Source organism: Python bivittatus, unplaced genomic scaffold, assembly GCF_059951505.1.
Source record: "Python bivittatus isolate LINGU-HERP-01145 unplaced genomic scaffold, Pbiv_v1 ctg000010_np1212, whole genome shotgun sequence".
Classification (NCBI taxonomy): domain Eukaryota; kingdom Metazoa; phylum Chordata; class Lepidosauria; order Squamata; family Pythonidae; genus Python; species Python bivittatus.
In genome coordinates, this window is record NW_028277029.1 from 3915234 (window position 1) to 3936537 (window position 21304).

At 45.5% G+C, this 21304-nt stretch overlaps 1 protein-coding gene across 4 annotated transcripts in view; it reads left to right on the forward strand.

Moving 5' to 3' along the window:
* SHISAL1 (shisa like 1) overlaps window positions 1-21304 on the forward strand; it is a 91393-nt gene that overhangs the window by 33391 nt on the left and 36698 nt on the right. For all 4 annotated transcript variants that reach the window (XM_088150571.1, XM_088150416.1, XM_088150477.1 and 1 more), the window contains exons 2-3: window positions 10442-10541; window positions 11882-12095. In XM_088150571.1, coding sequence (XP_088006697.1) covers window positions 10475-10541; window positions 11882-12095 — 281 coding nt within the window. In that variant the 5' untranslated portion in view covers window positions 10442-10474. The remainder of the gene's footprint in view (window positions 1-10441; window positions 10542-11881; window positions 12096-21304) is intronic.

The following is a 21304-nucleotide window of genomic DNA, read 5'->3' on the forward strand; positions in this document are numbered from 1 at the left end:
CAGAAGCCAGTTTGGCACAGTGGTGAAGGCATCAGGCTAGGAACCGGGAGACGGTGCATTCTAGTCCTGCCTTAGGCACGAAGCCAGCCGGGTGGCCTTGGGCCAGTCGCTCGCTCTCAGCCCCAGGAAGGAGGCAGTGGCAACCCGCTTCTGAAAAACCTTGCCAAGAAAACTGCAGGGACTTGTCCAGGCACTCCGCAAGAGTCGAGACTGACTTGAAAGCACCAAAAAATAAAAAAAAATGAGATACATATATCAGTGGATTTTCTTTCTCCACGAAGCAGCAACTCAGGTACAATCATTTAACAGAATAAAATCCATGCCTGGGTCATGTTTACTTTATGGGTGACGGGTGAGAAGCTTATTGTCAGTGAAGATGAATACGGGGAAGATTTAAGAGGATTCGGGACCTGAGGAGGAAAAAAGGGGTCTTTTTTCCCCCCCTTATAGAACGTTTTCCTTTTTTGCACCATACGTTGCTGTTGTCCGTTCAAGGGTGACTTTCACCCTCATTTGCAATTCATTCGTTTGTTGTTCCGTTTCAGTTACTCTCGGCTTCTCTTCATCCAGGCTCTGTGGGGCATGTTTTATGATGGGAAATTCAGTGTTGAATGTGAAGCTCTCAAATTCAAATGTCCGAATCTGGATTACACTGTTTGCAAGACTGGAATATTCCCGGCAGTTCTTGGCTGTAACCTAAGAATAGCTCCATTCCTGATGGGCAGCCTTTAACCATCCAGGCATGGAGGCTTCAGCAACAGGAACAGCTCCGGTATTTCTGCGCCCCCCCCCCCCGCCTTTATTTTCTGTCAAAAACTGTTGTCACTGCAGACTATGCCTAAGGACGTCAAGGACACATTTTTTTGCAAGATAGGCTTAATTTGAGTCAAGTTGCAGAGGTGGATATCAGCTGAAACACAACTGCCTGAAGGTTAAATCCATATAATGTTTAGTCCTTGGATGCGTTTCTCATGGTTATTGTTGTCACTAAGGAGAAACCATCTGGGTGTCTTTCTTTAAAAAAAGAGGTTGAATCAGCTCAACATCTGGCGATTTCATGGGTTCATCCTTGGAGTTGCATTATTTATTTGTTTATTACATTTGTATCTGGCTGTAATCCAATTAAGGGCGCTCCGTGGTTACGTGCAATTAAAACATCCACTGTAAAAAATTGAAGATTTAAGAATGGAACTGTAAAATAACAATGAAGAGCGTCGGCCTCAGACACTCTGTGCTTTAAAGGTTAGAACCAGCACTTTAAATTGTACTGAGAAGCTTATGGACGGCCATCATCGGGCCAGTAGCTGTCAGCCCTTCCAGGAGGGTCGGACTAGGAAAATATGCCATGATAGTCAGGGCTACTTTCATTATAAAGCTATGCTAACAGAACCTTGCAAGTCTGAATGGGTTTCCCACCCCCCACCCACTTTTATCTTCATGAGAAGTAGGGAGGGTCTTGTCTGACATGTTTCCTGACGTTACTTCCTTGGCCTGGGCTCGAGGCCCTTTGATCTGACCCTTCCTTCGGCAGCGGCTCTTCCTTCTGCCCCTCGAGGCCATTCCCGCTGCCCTCTACATCAGCACGGGCATTGTGTGCTGCCAATGCTGGGCGTCGGCACATGGGCCACTGTGCGTGTGCCAGGTTTTCTTTTTTTTAGATTTTTTAAAAGGGAACCCTGAGTAAAGCATGTTACAGCAGTCCAGTTTTGGGTAGTGGTGGGTCCCTGTAGCAAGTCCTCCCGCAGAAGCTATCCCCCTATTTTTGCATTGCCCATCAATTGGATAATCATATAAAGGGGAAGGGGGACAGTTTGGCCCTCGCCCCCTTCCCTTCTCTTTGAGGGGGGAGTCATCTGCCTTTGCACCCTGAGTGGGCTTGTCATCTCCAGAGAAAAAGACAAATAGACCATCCTTTGTCCCTCTGTCTCCGTGTGCCTTTGATCAGCCCCAGGAACCCGCCTCCCTTCTGGCATCCTCCATTCCCCAGTTGCTCCCTGTAATCCAGGTTAGCTTAATCATAAAAGCAAGGGTAGAAGAAGAAACTGGCTCTTAGCATAAGCTGCAAGCCCAGCCACTCTGAGGCCGTGGCAAACCGCGGCAGGGCGCAGCGTTGATGTTTTTCAAGCTCTGTTTTTCAAGCCTATTTTGCCAGATAGTCTCCGGGTAGACAGTTCAGGCTGACACGTTTGCCCAGCTGCTGCTTACCTGCTTATTTGTTCAGCCTTTCCAGACTAACTTCCATGCAGCTGCTCTTCTCTCTAAAAGTATTATTGATTAGGGTTTCTATCCGAGCCCAACCCTGCTTGGTGCAATGGTACTTCTTGCTTTACCCACAACTGAAGTTTTGATTTCTGACGGGTAGAGATGCCCTTCTTGTGACATCCTCCTTTGTTTATCTATACTAGTAGATCAGTGTTGTCCAAACTTGGCCACTTTAAGATGAGTGGACTTCAACTCCCAGAATTCCCCAGCCAGCCCTGCTGGCTGGGGAATTCTGGGAGTTGGTCCACTCATCTTAAAGTGGCCAAGTTTGGACAACACTGTAGTAGATGGTGGGATTTTAGACTATAATGCAGTAAATGTTATAATACTACATTGTTACAAGGGGAAAGTGTAATCGTTTCTTTGATGAGTGCCGTTCTACACTTTCTTTGTCGGGTTCCCTGTTCTGCAGCCAAAGATCTCCTGCTGTCCTAAACAATCCTGCCTGTTTTCTCTTTTTCAAAGAATTGTGATTGGAAGGGGCTATTTAAGCCATCAGGCTTGCTCTCCTGTTGGCGGTAGGCACCCAAATTAAAAAGTTCTTTGCTGGAATGCCATCAGGAAAGAGCCACCCGGCACCTCTGCGCTGTTGAATGGCTTTTAGCTTCAGAAGGGGGGTTTGTAACACCCCAACAGAAGCCGCCTTCTTGGAACCAAGATCCATTATTTTGTGTGCTGCACTTCGGGGTGCGAGAGAACGCGTTGCATCCTTCTGGGTCATATCCTTTGGGGTATCGGGCAACTCCTCCCAAGGCTAAACGCACCAGCATCTTCGTTCTCTCTTCTGAGAGGTCCGGGCCCTGCCCCAGTGATCCACGTTGCCTTTCTCTGAATGTTTTCCAGATTTTCTGAACCCTTCAAGGATGGCGCCCAGTACTAGACCCAGCACATGAACAGAGCAGAAGGACCGTTCCTCTGATCTGGAAACTAGGCTCCTGAAATCGAATGCGCCTTTTTGGCAGCCTCATGGCAATGCTGGCTCGTAGTCAGTAACTTCGTATTCCGAGGTCTTTTTTCGCAGCCAAGCTAGACATTCCCCACGCGGTGCCTGTGGCATTTGACTTACATTAAGTGAAGAACTTTGTATTCGCCTCTGATCTTTTCAGCTCATTTCATAGCCTATCAATATTACTTTGACTTAGATCTCAGTTTGGGGAATACGGTCTGTCCCACCCAAATTTCGACTGTCTGCGGATCTGAGGAGCACGGATCAGGTGTCTCCTCATCGAAATCATGAATGAAAATGTTAAAAGACCACCAAATCCTGCGGTGCTTAATCTGATATCAGGGAAGTCTGATGCGGAACCAGCATTTCCTAAGTATGATGCTCTACCAACTCCGCACAGTTTCTGCTTAACTGTCCTGTCGTCCAACTCACACTTGCCTACTTGCTAATCAGAATCTCACGGACCACTTTGCTGAAATAGAAATATATGACATCCGCACGACTCCTGTCATCTCTGCCAGCTGTGGTCTTGAACTTTCCCGTGACCCATCTGCATGATTCTGAGCTCTCCTTGCACGCTCTTGTTGCACCCTCTTTTCTCTGTCTTCTGTGTGTCCTTTCTCATTTTCAGTTAGGCACAAAGCTTTTTCAGCTGCCCAACTGGCTTTTTCTCCTGTCTTCCATTTTTTCCCTTGTTGGAATTGTTCCGGCAGCATCGATCACGGGTGTGTGCGCGTTAAAAAAAGTTGTGTTTGTGCAATTAAAGCCCGGTTCCTCTTTTACATGCATTGCATTTGCATTTATACCTAAGTGCAGAACGAGGGCTTGGCTCGTGTTACACGATACACAGACTGTTGCCCAAAGAATGCAGAAACCTGGCTATCCCTGTTCTAAGGCATTTACATACAGCTGCTGATTCCCATTGTGCAGATGGAAAAACTGAGGTTAACTAAGGGTAACTAGGCATTAACGCTGCTCTCAGTGTGACTAAACCATGCATATTGGTGATATTTTACTTTTGTGTTTTTATTGGTATGCAAAGCCTGCCGTTAGTAATTTCAGTACTTTATCGGTATCTGTGCATTGACTACAAAAATGAGAAACGCTTTTAAAACGGCTCACATTTTAGCATCTCACTCTGAGATTTCATCAATACTTGACATGAGTCTTGGCTTGCTCTTAAAGAACGCTAAATTTGAGGTACACCCAGTCAGCGTGAGAAATATTTGCATCACAAAGCTAAAACTCAGGATGTCCGTAGGGAGCGGGGTGTGTTGAAAAAGTACCTGCTTGCATGAAATATTCACCTTAAGCTGAGATGTGAGGTTGAGAAATTTCAATTCTAAGTAGCTGAATTGAATGCATGTGGCTGTGACAAGCTTTCATCAACGGGTTGCATTTTGTTCCAGCACCTAATACATTTTGTGCCCTCTGGAATATGTCATGTTGAATGATTGGCCACATTCAGTAATGCATCCCTAAGTTCTCTCTATCCTACATTTTGGGGAAATTATGGATGCACATTTATGAATGTCAAAATCCAGGTTTTGATCATCCAGTGGAACGCAGCACGTACATTTAATGAACAGGTGCAAACAATATTTTCAGGGATGAATGGGTGTTGATAACATCGGTACAGGAATGGAGAGAATATGCCCTTCTCATATTGGCACATCAGCTTTCCAGAAGAAGACATTCAGCTTCTCTTCCAGCATTTTGCCCTCCATTTGTGAGTCCCTGTTGTCTAATCAGCTTAGCTACTTGCTTCTGAATGCTTTTCAGATTGAAGTTCAGACCACATGTTACGGGGTTCTTCCTCCAGGCTAAACCCTGTGAGACCAATACATCAGGAGAGTTTTTCCACCCGAAAAGGTGAGCAACTGCAGGGGCAAGACAGATGCTGGATGGGCAAGGGAGATCTCAGTGGCAGTTCCCGTGCCCAGGGAGTCCCAACTTCATTAAGAGTTGGGAGATCACTGCATTGCCCCTAATGAGTATCTGTAGAACTTGCCCGTGAAAACACATCCTCGCTCCAGTTTCAGCTGGTCAACTAATCAAAAATCTGAGTACAGATTGTTTAGAGCCTGATTAAACTGTAATGAGAGAGGAACATAAAAGAAGGAGCAGGCAGAGTCTCACACATTTTATTTTTCTCTCGTCGTGGCATAGGGAAGTGGCATTCTGCTTCTCTCTCTCAAAAATAGATGGATGATTTCCCTTCTGCTAATTTGGCTCCCTGCTTGTTAATCACAACCTTTTGCTCCTGAATGTGGCTAAGAAGGGGGCCGCCTTGGCTAATTTATGTTAACTGGGGGTGCGAATACCTGTCCTTTGGTAGGATCACTGCCCCCCTGGAAAAGCGGATATCAATTAGCCAACCAAATTTAGATGGAGAATGAAAATCAGACAATAATCCGTTTGAATGTGAGATCTGCAGTTGAAGGCCAGAGGATTCTGAGTTTGAGAGCGGAGATTCAAAGGCAGCAAGATTTAATCCTGGGTCTAATGGGGAAGCATCAAAGATGTCTGCAGTTGCTTCATTTTTCTGCACAGAATGGGATGCAGTTAGGAGAACATTGTTGCAAATTTTCAGCTGCCATGGTTTCAAAGGGTTCACTGCAAGGAAGTTTTGGAAAATCCCCTTGGGCTTCTTTTAAGGCAGAAATAGCAGGGGTGAGCACGGCAGGCTCCCAATCTTTCAGCAGAGGATCTGCAGAGAAATTGTGCTGAGCCCTTGCAGAAAGTGTCCTGTTCCCACTTAAAAATAAACCCCTTTTAAGCAGTGAGCTCTATTTAAAGATCACGGGGTCCATTGGCTTCTGAGCCCTTGATTTTCTAGTCTTCTAGCTGAGCCCTGGCTTCTGAGCCCTTGATTTTCTAGTCTTGTTGACGATCATTCCTCTTTGGGGAAAGATTCAGAAGGATGCCAAGTGGCAACTCCTTGCCTCTTGTAACTCCCAAGGTTTTCAAAGCCAAGATCTTTAGATACAAATGTCTACCCTTCATGCCTCTGATCACTTCCTTTCTTGGCAGCCAAGCCTGGCATGGATTCCTTCTTTTGGCAAGCCAGCTCCTTCTGGGAATAATGCAGGACATCCAATTACAAATCTAGTGTAATGTATATTCCCTAGGTCTTGGATCATGATCATAATCCGTGCACATAACAGCCAGGCAGAGCCTTGTGGCCACCATCTTGACCTTTTTAACCACACTGCAGATACTCCTGAAAAGTTAAGCCAAGTCTTGGAGTTGTGGCTCGTGGTTCTCCATTAGGAATTGGATAGAATTCAGGAAGGAGGATGAAACGTGTCCCTCCTCAAATCAGGGACCACTCTGATAGGCAGAGTTTTGCAGAAGGGATCAAAGTGGTGGCTGATTTCATTCCGAGATTGGAGGCCCTGTCACACCTTTGGATCCCCACCCCCAACTTTGGAAGGAAAACTGCAGCAGTATTTCACACCCTGAAAAGCCAGAAAGAATCCAGATGTCCACCAAAGGCAAGACGTCCTCAAGTCTCTTACCTGTGGCGTCAGACTTAATTCAACCCTTTGAATCACCTTGGGGATTCGATTCAGAGATTCAGTTCAAGAGTTGATTGGATCAGTTGGCTTTCAACTCAGTCACCCCTTTGAAGCTTCATTGAGCCTTAGTGGTTGAAATCAGAAGCTGAACGAGCTGCAGTTACGTTGTTTAATTGCTGCTGTAATGGGAGTTGTGTAAGCTTCTCCCCCATTCCTATCAGGAGGAGTCTGGTCACACCTTTTCCGGCTGAACAACTTTTATGAAAAGTCAAGCATGTTTGAGAGCTGCGGCTCAGTTCATTGGATGCACAGAAATCCTGCATCAGTCTAGCCGCTCTCTGCTTCTGCCTTTTCAAAAAATGTGTTAGTTGGAAACAGTGCAACCAGACTTTTCCTAATCCTTTGGCCACTGTAGATTTAACATGGCTCTCCTCCTACAATTGTTGCTGTTGTTCAGTCGTTCAGTCGTGTCTGACTCTTCGTGGCCCCATGAACTGCATCGCGCCAGGCCTTCCTGTCCTTCACTGCCTCCCTGAGTTTGCTCAGTTTCATGCTCGTTGCTTCAGTGATGCTATCTAACCATCTCATTCTCTGCTGTCCTCTTCTCCTTTTGCCTTCCATCTTTCCCAGCATCAGGGTCTTTTCCAAAGACTCCTCTCTTCGCTTTAGGTGGCCAAAGAATCTGAGCTTGAGCTTCATTATCAGTCCTTCCAATGAGCAATCAGGGTTGATTTCCTTTAAGACCTCCTAAAATGGCCCCATTCATATCAGTACCAAATTAGGGGACAGCTCCTTTTTTCCCACCAAAAATGCTGCATCTTCTCTCCCGCCATTCTGATCTCTACAACCAGGCTTTCTGATTTTCCAAGGGCTTCAAAACTTGTTCCCAGGACACTAGAGTTGGGCATGGGCATGGGGGCCTCTAGTCCAGCCTTCTGGTCAATGCAGGCATTCATGTTAAAATAACCCTGATTGGTGGCTCTCCAGCCTCTGCTTGAACACTTCCAGTGAAAAGGAGCTTCTCTGGTCATTGCTGCTGCTGGTAGGAACGTAGGGCTGATCTTCCATTGGAATCTGCCTTCCTTTGTCTTCAGTCCATCATTTCATGTCCAGAGCTCTGGCATGATCAAGAACAGATCTGGAGGTCTTCCTGGGTGGCATCCTAACTCTCTTTACTGTAGAAGACTTTGCACCCTGATCACCCTCGCTCTTCTTCTCCGGACCTGTTCCAAGTTCTCTGAACGCTTCTTAAAGTGCGATTTCAAGTGCGTGGCATCCTTTGGGGTAACAGAAGAGGGCTGTCACATCCCCTTCCCTGCCGCCTTTCCTCGAGTCGAACCGTAGCCGTCCCTTTCGGTCTCTCCTAGCTCCCTCCTCCTCCTCCTTGCTGCTCTTCTCTGACCCTGCTCCAGCCCCACTGCATCCTTAAGCTGCAGTGCCCAGGATGGGAGACCAGATGCAAAATGCCATCCAACAGGTGCAGAAGAAAGAGGAAGGAGTGTTTTCGGGAATGTAGAAATGACCCTTCCTGTGGAGGTTTCTGGTGTTAAGCAGCCTAGCAAGCTTGATTACGTTTCTGTCCTGCTCTTGCTTCTAGTTGTCGAGAGGCCTCGCGCACTGATCTGCCCGATCATCCTTGTATCCTCACAACCACCCAGTGAGGGAGACTGACTGGACTTTCATGGCTGGCTGAGCTGTGAACTTGGCTCTGACCACATCTAAGCCAGAAGTAACTGCTCTCCTAAAATGGCGCTTGATTAGTTGTTGGACTGTATCCCGAGATCACAACAGTTTGAAGATGTAAGCTTGGGAATGCTTGATTCCAGTGTTGTTTGCACTCTGATGGTAATTGTAGGTTGGGGCACCACTGCAGGGGTTTTGAGTTAATGGTGGATGTTTATGACTATTATTAGAAATAGATGCGTATGACTATTTTTATTTCCTGTTCGTAGAAATGCACAGTTATCCGTGCATTTTATGGATTGTAGGGAAAGCAAATACCCCATACATTTAAAATCGGGGTATGCAGAAAAGGAGGCTCAGCTCTGTGTTCCAGTGAGCTTCCGGAGACAAATTTCCAAGCCGGCGAATTTCTCGTCCAACGTTTATAGAAAAGGAAGCCACTAGATGAGACTCGGGGATGACTGAGTGGGAGTTGCCCTGCGTCGGGCGCTTTGTGAGATGGCCACGAGCTCCCTTTGATCTTTTCTTAAATGTTTAAAAAACCTGTTGTGCTTAATAGCAGCCAGAGGCCCTTTGAACATGACTGCTTCTGTTCTGATGCTTTCTGGTTTAGCCGTTTTCCTTTCCTTTCCAAGCGCCAAAGCTTTGTTTTCGTGCTTTGCTCTGCGCCCAGCCCTCGCTCACCTGGGCTGACTCTGGAAAGCTGAGCAAGGATGACCTTCATGAGCATTGGACTGGGCTGCCCAGATCCTCTGGCCCAGGAGGGTCTGCGGTGGGGTCAGAAAAGTCAGGATGGTGGCCACAATTGTGCAGATGAAGCACTATGCCTTTTTTACGTGCAGCGTGTGATGCCCGTAAAAAAGAGGCGAGGTTCAATCACATCGTCACGGTTTGATTTTTCTGACACCCCTGTTCAGTGGCAAACCCCTTCCATATTGTTGCCAAGAAAACTGCGTAGGAAATCAGTTAAGCTGGACTCAAAGCATCTTTTATATCTTCTTTGCGTGAGCGTCCATGGGTGGGACAAAGGGAAGCAAATCACACAGCCATCTTCACACAGACCGCACAGTGGATGCAAATGCTGTAATTGCGTCATTTGTTCAATGACGTCATGGCTCACACATCCTCACGTTGATGTCGTTGTGACTTGTTTCAGAGGCTGCTGCTTCCTTGAGTGTGTTTTAAAGTAGAGAACTGGGGCGAAATATTTTAAATAAGTAGAGCGTCTGCCCCTGTGTGTGTTTCATGATGCATCATGCAGAGAGCTGGAAAAATAATCCCAATTTTAAGATGCCTGAAAACCTTTGGGACTTCAGGGAGAACTAAATGTTTAGATTTCCTTTGCGGTTTAAAGAAAGAGAAAAGGAGAGAGAGAAAGGTAAAACTGCAGGGTGAGTCTGAATTCTGGAAGGGAAAAGTGGGAAGCATGGAGAAAAAGAGCTGAAGGAAAATGAAAGATAAACATGGGAGCGAAGAAAGTGGCTTGAAGGAATTACCGTTTTCCAGGCCCCCAAATTTGGCCACCCTACCTTGCAGATCAGATCCTTTGATCTGTATTTGCTTCTAGGAACCATCTTCCTTACTGGGGCAAGATGAAAAGAAGCGATGGTTGGAGAGAGCCTCGCCCAGTACTACGACTGAAAGAAATTGCGGGTGAAGTTTTGGGCGCTAAATAAATAGGGCCAAACAGTGCGGAAAGACCGAGAAATTCTATTTCACAGTTCAGTCTAGAAGCTAATTAACTGAAGTGCAAACAGGTCTGCCATATACGCACTTCTTCGTACTACTTATATACTGGAAAACAAAAGCCACACTCTCAAAGCTTCTGCATACCCTGGTTGAGTATACTTCAGCCTCAAAAAGGCCAGGGAGGATGTTGGCCACCGACCCTCGGAGCGTCATCCTGTTTTTCATGTCCTACATTTTGAAGGTGCAGCTTTTAAACCTTTGGCTCGTTAAACAAAGCAACGGAGACATCGGTGCAAAGATCCCCCCTCTTCTAACTTCACAATTTTGTCTTGTTCGTTAGGTAATTCTCAAACAGCTCAATGTAAAGAAAACAATGACAAGTTGTGGTCGGCAGTCCTTACACGCACTGATGGTTGTACTCTGTTCGCTCTTGTCGGCAGGTAAGACTGGCTTTTAAATTTTCCCCTGGCCCTTCTTTGGGTTTCAGATCCCCGATGGGTCGTTGCGCTTAAGCTCTTTTGGCTAAGAAAGGCAAAAATAGCATCGCTCTGTTTTTTGCACAAGCTTTTCGTGGGTCAGTGCAGAGTTAATAAAAGGCAACGGACGAAAGGGACCCTTGTCTTCCCTGCAAAAGTTAGTTTCCTAATCTGGTTGTTTAATCTTTAAGATGCTGCGAGATGATGCTCTTTTTAAGCAACAGGAGGGCTGATAGGACTTGGGAAAGAGAAGTAACTGGTTTTAGAGGACCAGCCTAGGAATAGTTTATTTAACATGTTTGCATTCCTAGTCAGAGACTGCTGATAGCTATAATAGAACAACACCAATAAACAGGACTTATAGGAAAATATTTCAAGACTTCCGTATACCTTCAGTAGGCAAGATCTTACGAAAAGCAGAGTTCAGGGAAAAGAGGCAGAAAAGGGTTTTTAAAAAGAGGCTGGTCTGCAGCTCCAGATTGTAGAAGAACAATGGCACTTCCAAGAGGACGTGGACCTCTTGGACTCGTGTGGGGGGAGAGGTCAGAAAGGTCAAGATGGCGGAAGCCACCATCCACCACGTGTCAGAAAACAACCAGTAGGGTTTTGCTCGTCGGGTTGTGACCACGGCCTTGACTTTTTTTTTGTCCTCCCTCCCAAGGATGCTCCTGGCTGGGACAGATCAGGAGATAATGACCGATGCTCCCATTTCTGAAAATTTCATAATCTAGGTTTGTCTCCCAACCTCGTCGAAATAGGCAGCCATTTTTCTCTCCACAAAGGTGGATATTGATTTAATGGTCCATTAGGTGAACCAAAATGACCACAGACACCTAGAGCAGGGTTCCTCAACCTGAGCAACTTTAAGAGGGGTGGACTTCAACTCCCAGAATTCCCCAGCCAGAGGGGTGGACTTCAACTCCCAGAATTCCCCAGCCAGCCATGCTGGCTGGGGAATTCTGGGAGTTGAAGTCCACCCCTCTTAAAGTTGCTCAGGTTGAAGAACACTGGATTATTCCGTAAAGAGTTAAAGTGGCATCTTTATTGCGAGCTCTGATGAGAAAAAGAAACGTGGGAACTCTGGTTTACGCTCCTTTGAGCTACAACCCTGTTACAACAGCTTGAGAAAATAATTTTCTTGCCCCGGTCCACCGCGGTGGCATTAGGAAAGACCACAACCTACAACCAGGGCTTATGTGTGTGTGTGTGAAATGCCTACCTGCTTTGCAGGTCTGCATAAAAGCTAACTCTTGCCTTTTTCCGTTGCAAATAAGTCACAGAGAGATTTACACCTTGCCTTACAGCTTTCTCCGCACATTTCCGAGTCTGCGAGCCATACACCGACTACAAAGGCCGTTCCCACTTCGGGTTCCATTGTCCCCGACTTTCGGACAACAAATCATACATCTTTTGCTGTCACCATAACAACACCGTGTTTAAATACTGCTGTAATGAAACGGAGTTTCAGGCCGTTATGCAGATGAACCTAACGGGGAATGCAGATGGATACATGCATAAGTAAGTAAATAGAGTAAGCTGGAATTGCCTCTTTTTGCTGTAATCAGAATTTGCTTTTTCCATATTCAACGTTTGACTGAGTCATAAAAGCAGGTAGCAGAAATGTGCTTAATTGCGTACGTATCGCTAAAAATAAAAGAAGCAAATCACTCTGGAAAATGAGGAGGAGAGGGAATTGCCATTTTTCTGCACAGCAGAAGTGTTCTGCTTGGCTAATTGCTATTTTAAACTTGTGCAGGGTTTGCATATTAATTACTGGTAATCATTTGCACTTAAGCAGTAAGGTGCATTTGATTGTATAATCTCTGGAGTGTAGCCTCTTCCTACGTTTTCGTCTTATATTTTAATTTTAAACTCCGTGGCCTGTTTTTATTGCTCCCCTCCTTCCTTAGATTCCTTTTTATTTTTGGGAATACCTTTTAGAAACTCTGATTGAAGGGCGATGAAGAAAGCAATTGGATTTCACAGCATGTTTGTATCTGAAGTAGTTTTCACCACGGCTAGGCCCAGAATTTGATCTTTTAGTACCTACACTCAGTGCTGGGAAACAGCAAAGTAGAGACATTAACCTAGTTGGATAATGGGAACTTCCCCATCAGTGTGGTCATTAGCAGGACTGCATCCACGGGGTTTCGGTTGCGTCTCATGGCTGCCATCTTGACTTTTTTGACCCCTCCCCTGCAGACACGTAGGTCAGTTGGAAGCTTCCATTTCCTCTTTCTTTTATGTGCACTATGATAATTGGATTACTTCGGGATTAACTGCCTGTTCAGAATCAAAAATCAGAATGTGAAGTTGGTTTATCTGGACAACACATGCAGTGTTAACCAAAGTTTGTCCAGAGTCAGATGAAATGACCGACCAGGGTTAGTTGAAAATTGAAGTGAATGTTTCTAGTTTATCCATAGTTGTGCGGAGAAGGAGGAAGAATGGAGGAAACATGCATGCCTGAAGAGTATTCATATACTGTAACTTTAATCCAGGATTTACGTTATAGGCCTCCTGATTGGATCTTCTCCCAACTCGAGACTTCATCCACGTTTGTGGTGTTTTAGGTCTAAAATACATAGAATGATGGTCATTTGGTCAGCTGGTGGATCTCACACCCCAACCTTTCTAGCTTCTTCTTATTCAGTGTAAGGCGGGCTGATGTGGATCAGAATACTTGTGTGCAGAGCAAGAAGCTCCTTGTAGACACCTTCTTTCAACGGAGTAATTCGCCTCCACAGATTGAAAGCTCTCTTCTTGTTTCAACACGAATGTTCTTGGGCCCCGTGGGGTTACGAAAAATAAAGTGAAACACAGGGGCAGCCTGAGTCTTTTGAAAGGAGGTCCCAGATCCCGGATTGAAATTCGGCCATCCTCTGCTTATGCTGGAGGTGACGTTCTGCTGGTCTTTATGGCGATGCAGAAGGACGGGACATCAGTGTAGCTGAGGACGAACGATCTGTTTATTTATTCAAGCCATTTATGTGGCCGCCCAGCTCGCTCACGGTGACTCCAGGCGGCTTACAGAAATAAAAACCCCAAATGCAGGGCCCACTACCCCTCCACCCCACCCCACCCCACCCCATCTTGAAAGCTGGTGGGAAGCAGAAGATGATGGAACCTGTGATCGTTCAGGCTACAGCGAAGGTCACCGAAGGTGCCTTTCTTCAAAGCTTCTCCCCATCTCTTTGCAGCTGCCTGATCCAGCGGGGCACCCACGCCGTCCGTGTTGGGTGCTTCGCTGGAAAAGCTTTGGACCTTCGGGCCGCCTGACGTTGTTCGTTCTGGTTGAATGTCTGTGATGGCACCATGGCCACCGTCTTGACCTTTGGGGCTGCATCCTGCAGACCCCCGCTGCCCTGACAGATGCCCCTCCATCTGTCCTTCCAAGAGTTTGGAGGGTTCTTCTCTTCCCTCTTTCATACCAAAAGTCACCATTAAAGTGGTTTGGAAGCCAGAGACCATGGCTGGTCGGTTGCATCTCTCCCAAACTCTCAACCCACCCCACTTCACAGGGTTGCTGTTGTGGGAGGAAGAGGAGGAGGAAGCAGCATATACAGCATCTTGCACTGTTCAAAATTAAGGCGGGATATAAATCAAATCCATCCATAAATAAATGCACCCCCGAGGAATGACACTTGGGGTCACTTTGCCGAGCTTCCTGTCTGGAACAGGTTCCCTGTAGTTAGAAAGAAATCCTTGATTGTAAGGCAAAGAAAGTTTTGTGCAGTTTTAAATTTCATCTAAGTTGGGGCTGAGCTGGCAAAACTTGATTATGCATAATTTATATTTCTGGTGTTAAACATCTACAATAATTGCTGTGCATTGTCCTTCTCTCAGTACTGGAGGGGAAGGCCCCAAAGCAAGATCTGACTTTTTTAGCCTCCAGTCCAGTGTTTCTCAACCTTGGCCACTTTAAGGTGAGTGGACTTCAACTTCCAGAATTCCCCAGCTGGGGAATTCTGGGAGTTGAAGTCCACTCACCTTAAAGTGGCCAAGGTTGAGAAACACTGCTCCAGACTATCAGGGCGCATTAGAGTTTGGATAAGCACATATAGTCAAGATCCATTAATCTTTTTTTAAATTACATTTAAGCACACATTTGCTTAAAAAAGCAAGAAGTTTCCTAAAACCAGAAGGAATCTGGTGGAACCTTCTCTAACTAACACATTTCATTGAAAGGCAGAAGCTTTGGTGACCTGCACCTCCTTCACATTAAAAAAAGGCTCTGCATGGTTGGGGCCACCATCTTGACTTTGGTGACCCCCGCAGCCCACGCCCTGCCTGCAGTTCAGGCTTTAGAGTATCCGTCGCCGAAGATAACCGCACAGAGGAATTGACGAAGCGGCCAGGCTTCTAATGCAACTTGAGAATGGGGTTGTTAGTTGCAAAGTGCAAAGCACAGACACCAGATTTTTCCCATCCTCGTTCAAAACGCTGCCTCCCTCGCGCTGATGAGGTTACCTAGTTGGGTGATGAAACGTCTGCATGCCAGCCACCCAGCTCAGAGAGCACCAAGGACTCCACGGTCCAACCCTGAGCTACAGAGGCTCTCTTCTGCCTGCAAAATGTGGTTTCAGCTTTTAAAAGCCAAAACAGCTGTCTGAGGGACCACCTCTGGCTCCAACCTGCCTCTTAACTGTAACAGAGGCTCTGTGGACAGCTGTCCGCTTAAGCTGTTGGGCGCATGCGAAAGACCCTTTCTGAGTCTCACCCAAACGGGGAGGACCTTGTCTGTTTGCTCCCAGGAACGAGCCGGCTGCTTCTCGCGTCTCTGATTCCTAGAAAATCAGCCTGGCTTGGCTGTTGATTGAACTTTGCCTTTTCAATTAATCTCACGGTTGCGTCGTTTTATTTCTTTGGGAGGCTTTCAGTGTTGGTGTTTATGTTTTTATAGATTGTGTGGTAACCTGCCTTAGCAGAAGAAAGGGGTAAAATTATTACAGGCACAAATAAGTCACGGGTTTTGTTAGCTTCCTCTCTGATCCACTGGTGGACATCCAGGCCAAATGGGCAGAGCTGTTTTTAGGCAACCTGAAGCCCAGCAAGCTGACAGCATGTAGCTGACCTTGGGGATCTCCAAAGCCTAGATTGGGCCGGACCTGGTGAGGGCTTAGATGGGAGGCCACAAGGAAATCACAGGGCTGTAGTCTGGACTGGGTGGTTGAAAAACCACCCCCAATGAACCAGTGGCAAACCACCTCCCTATGGGTGCCAAGGAAGTTCCTGCAGTCCAGGGGTTGAGCTTGACTTGAGGGTGCAGGTAGCCACATCTGGATAAATTCGGCAATTCCCCAAAGGCAAACAGGGGCAGGTCTGATTGGTACTTGGATGAGAGACTGCAAAGATGGACAGGGGAGTGAAAAAGCATTTCAGGGGAAGACAGTGGCAAAGATGGAATTGCTCCAGAGGGATTTTCCCCAAGTTTCTTCATGGGGCCACCTTCCATCTTTTACTTTTGAGCTCCTTTGGGCTGACTGTGGGCTTCATTGCTCCCCCATGTCAGGTTCTTCTTCGGTTTGAAATGTTACAGTGAATGTTTTAATTGTCTCTATTTCTATTCCGTCCAGCTGCCCAGGGTCATTTTGATAACGGCAGGGTAAAATGTGATGTATAAATAATATTGTTGCCAAGAAAATCTATGTGGAAGTTACCAGGAGCCAGGATCAAATCCTGGGAGGCTTTGGTTTTTAATTCCCTAAGCCAGTGTTTCTCAACCTTGGCAACTTTAAGACGTGTGGACTTCAACTCCCAGAATTCCCCAGCCAGCCATGCTGGCTGGGGAATTCTGGGAGTTGAAGTCCACACGTCTTAAAGTCACCAAGGTTGAGAAACACTGTGTTAAGCTTTTTCTCCTCATTGAGGAATCCTTGCTACGTTCTCACCAAACTTCAAAGGGGTCTAGAAAACAGTAGGAAAGGAATTGCTCTGAAACCCTATTTGCAGACCTCTGTAAAAAAAATGATGTAATATTGCACCGAGAGCAACTCTGAAGGCTACCGTTCTTCCTACCATTGTTCTGTGTGCATTTCGTAGCAAAATGGGGTTGACTTTAGTGACTTAATTCCATTATACCTGCTATATATAGAGTGAGCAGAGTTGAACGAATAAACAGTAGCGTGTAAAATGACTGCCTTTCGAAACGACAAGAGGTACCACAGACGTCCTCTTCCTCTTGGCCTGCTCATTTCAAGTATTAATGCTACAATAATCAAGCAGTCATCAAGAGGTGAACTGTAGTCCTTGAGTGAAACTGATCTTTTTTGCTGCCGAATTCTACAAGATTTATAGGCATTTCCATGCTTGCTTCTCCTAATATTTTTCCTAACGCAGCATGTGTATTTTCCAGTGCCCTTTCCTTAATATAATCCCCTTTGTTTAATTAAATTGCAAGCCCTCTTTGGGTTTATTTAAAAATAATAGCATTCAAATGTTACAAACCAGTACGTGTTATGCACCATTATCCCTATATATTTATTTTTGGGCCCTGGTATTCACATTTTAGTCTCTATCTTTGTATGCACTGTATTACAGGGTTGAAACCATGCACATTTTAGGTTACATTTGAAGAATTTTTCGCCAATACCCACATTTTTGTCATTTTCCCAGGACATGAAAGCATCTTGTTTTCACTCACCACCTTCCATCTTTTTGTTACAGTTGTTTCACTTCGTGGGTGCCAATTAGTTGGAACAGCTGTGGGGCATCCTCAGGGGAGGTCAGAAAAGTCAAGTTGTAGCTATGGCCACAAGATTGAAGTCCTGCCTGTTTTTAGGGTGTGCTGCAAAGACCTTTAAAAGGAGGCAGGGCTTCAGTTGCACCACGATCTTGAGTTTTTTGACCTCCCCTCCACAGATGCTCCTGAACAGCTGGCATCCTTATTTTCCAACACATACACACCCCACCCAAGAAAATGGAATGATGTCACCATTCTGATCGGATGTTATGATGTCACCACGTGGCAAAATCTCAATCTTGGCTGTGTCACCAGGGACAACTTAAACCTAAAAAGCATGTTGATAGTTCTGAGGGGAGGTGTTTTAAACAGGCCATGAAAGTTTGTGTAAACCCCACACCCCAAAATAAAAGGAAACATGGACTTCATGGAATTTTCTTGATGCCTCTACAGTGTTGGCTGGGTTCCAGAACGTTCTTGTAACCGTCCTGGTGGCATCTGATCCGGAAAGCCAACTCAACTCCACTTGGGGTTTTTTGAGGTCATCTTCCGGTACCCAAGGGTTGATTTACGGCTATCCGTCCACCCACCTCCTATGCCTTGTGCCATTCCCAGGGATATACGGGCACAGTTAAATATCCTAACAGTGGCCCACACCTTGGAACAGTTCTGAATGAGTTGCCGTTCTGAGTGTGACTTCTCCTGGCAAGAGGGAAGTTAGAATCCTAAATCACGCAGACACCCAGTGAGTGGTTATCTTCCAGACTCTGCCTAATTTAAGAATGATTAAACAATCTAGCAAAATGGCTGCCCGCCATTGGAAGCTCGCTAGGAGGAGCATGGAAGCAGCAGGGTGCCCACTTGGTGGGTGGGTGATTTAAATGCACCAGAGCAGTTAATTATAAAATGAATTGCTGCTGCAAATCACCTCCTTCCCAGTTGCTAAGATCTAAAAGGAGGACGTTGGACCCAGGGTGTTCCCTCCCTGCCACAGAGAGATGGGGTGGGGGGTCAGACTTCAAATGGCATCACTGTGCTTTGAAGCACTTTAAGCTGGGAGTCTGGGTTGGTCATGTGAATCGAACCGGAGGCCGCTGAGTTCCAGTCACTGACTCAGGGCCATCCTTTCACCATCCTGCTTCTCTTTAGTCCTGCATGGCTTGGTACACGAAAGTTCTTGCTTGGAAGTTCATGCAGTTACAAATGAATATGTATAAAGAAGATAATCTGATGTGATCTTGGCCATCAAAGCACCATAGCATCAGCTTACGTTCCTGCTGTTTTCTCCATCTGTGTCTCTGTGTGGAGAGAGAGAGAAATTGGCTTTAAAAATCTGATCCAGCCGTGATGCAGCTTCCTTCAGACTCCTCATCAGCGCCAGACACAGTTTTTGGTTTTCTTCTGTTACTTAACAGGAGCTTGGGGATCCAACAAAAACATGAGAGGAAACATGGAAATACACTCAAGCTTAACTTCAGGAAGAACTTCCTGATTATACAAACGGTTGGCCAGCGAAGCTGGTGGCCAGGCGATCTGATGAGAGGTCTTCAGGCAGAGGCTGAATGGCCTTCTGTGGGGTGGAGTAGTGGTGGATTCCTGCAGTGGGCAGAGGGTGGGACCAGATGACCACTGAGGTCATCTTTCATTTCAACTCCCACTATACATAGTATGTGAGGAATAAAAATAGATTGGGGATTTCTGTAATGTTCCCTGTTTTCTCAGCTAGGTCTACCTAGATCAAACTTCTTCAAGGCAAAGATACATTATGTGGAAGGTAGATGATTATCTCCTCTGGTAGTTGGGTTTCTCCACCAATGCCCCTTCTCTGCCCTCCACTTCTCTAGGCATCAGGACAGCCAGGAATAGTTTCATGGGGTTGGATCCAGGCTGAGGTTGACCTGAAACCAGAGGGACAGGTTGGTTCTGAAGTTCACCTGATCAAGTCTGTCTCCAACTCATTGTCCACCAGCTGAGATGCAGTGACGACACCCATGGAATGATTGTGTAGTTTGCTTGCATTAAGCTATTTCTTGATCGTGCAGGAGCTAATGATAGGGTGAGAGGAAGTGTTCATCTTGCTCCAGTGTTTTGATACTATAAGCCGAGTTAAACGGTGTGAAATTACACCAAAGGGAAATGTGATTTGCACCAGAAGTAATTTGCTCAACACAACAAACAAACATTTTATATATAAGGCAGGAGTTGGTTAACCTTTAAAGCCCTAAGAGGGTTTAGATCTTGGGTATTTGAGGGATTCCCTGACTCACAATGAGCTTGCCTAGAGGTTAAGATATTCTAAGCCATTCTCCTACTTGGCAAGATTACCATATAGCTGAGTTACGATTGCTCCCTGGAAGGGTGTTAAGAGCTCTCTCTTTTTGAAGTCCTTCTTAAATGACGCTTTGATAATATGTTATTAAGGAAAATGTTAATAATATTTAAATCATTAGTAATACAATGCAAATGTGTTGAATGATTGTAAATGTATGTTCTTATTATTTAAAATTCTGATGGGTTAGGTCAAAGTCAAGGCTGAGGTTGAGAAACACTGCGTTAGGTTAAAATCTATTGGATGATATTTAAACCACCAATATTGAAGTGTTTATCTTAACAAATTAAAATAGCTCACAAATAATCATTAAATAATTTTAATAATATTTCTTATGTTTTAAGCTTTGTGCTCATAATGATTGCGTTCTGTCCACTGAATTTGGTTGTGTGGCTTTTTATCCTTGGCTACCCTGAGAACCGATCTATGGCCCAAGTGGAATTTTTGGAATATAAATCCAATATAAATATTTACCTGCAGTGAAGGAAATATCTGAAGTTGGACATTCATAGAGGTTCCCTGCCCAGAAGGTCAGAAGCTGATGCCCTTTTAGGAAAAACAGGAGTCTCTGGCAAATGCTCCCTGGCCAGTCTATGTTTGTAACCTGATGGTCGAGTACAGTTCAGTATGACTGATTTGTATGATTTTGAATTGTTGAGTCAAACTGGATGCTTCTGAGATCGGTTTGTCCTGTTTTATGGCTGGAATCAGCAAGCATCAAGCATGAGTCAAGTGCGAGTCAGCTCACGAAGCAAGAAATCCAGTGAACCCACACCGTAAAGCTCAACAGCAACAGCACAGGAGTTCCAATACACAACACACAATCACAACCAGCAGACCTGGCCGTAGAGGAGACATCATGAGTTGGGGTTCTACACAGTTGAGCAAGAAGCTGCCATGATAAGACCTTGAGATGCAGATATTGCTAATTTTATCAGATGGAAGAATTTAAATCAGTACTTTCTGCTGGCCATTTTGGAGGAAAGCAACTCTTGATGCTGTGGTCCATTGGATTTACCTGTGGATTTGGGAGACAACTAGGGGATTCCAGGGCTATAATCCACTGTAGATGAAGAAGTATACAAAAATAATAAGTAAATAACAAAAACAGAAGCAGACAATACTAAATTTCATGTCATAGCAAGTCACAGCACCTAGGTAGCCTTGGCAGATCTCAGGAGAGGGAGTGAAGCTAAGCAAGTTAGACCTGGGGAGAAGCACAATGGGAGACCACCAGAACATACCAGACTATGAGAAGACAATGGGAAACCATTTCCATTATTGTTGTAGAAAGCCCCAAACAAGCCAACCCTAAATGGATGTGCCCCAAAGGCAGTATGAATCAGGCCAAAAGGTGTGGTCATGAAGGTGGCCATGACAGTGTGGGTGAAGCTGTTCCTGCAACACACATTAAAAAATGTGACTTTTTTTAACCACATCCTGCTAGGTGAGACACCTTGCTAGGACTCCAACTCAACTCCGCATAACATTTCATTAAGCAATTGGGTGCCTCCAGATACTTTGCAGAGCAATTCCAGAACATCTCTTTGTAAACTTGGGTGGAAAGGAGCTGAAATCCAGCAGATAGCCAAAACGATTGTTTAGGGGAGGGTAAAAAACATGGTTGCAACACAAAAAAGATGCAGGGCTTCAATGGCATGGGTGACACCTCCCCCCAGCATACGCTCCTGTGTTTTATATCAATCAGTGGAAGAG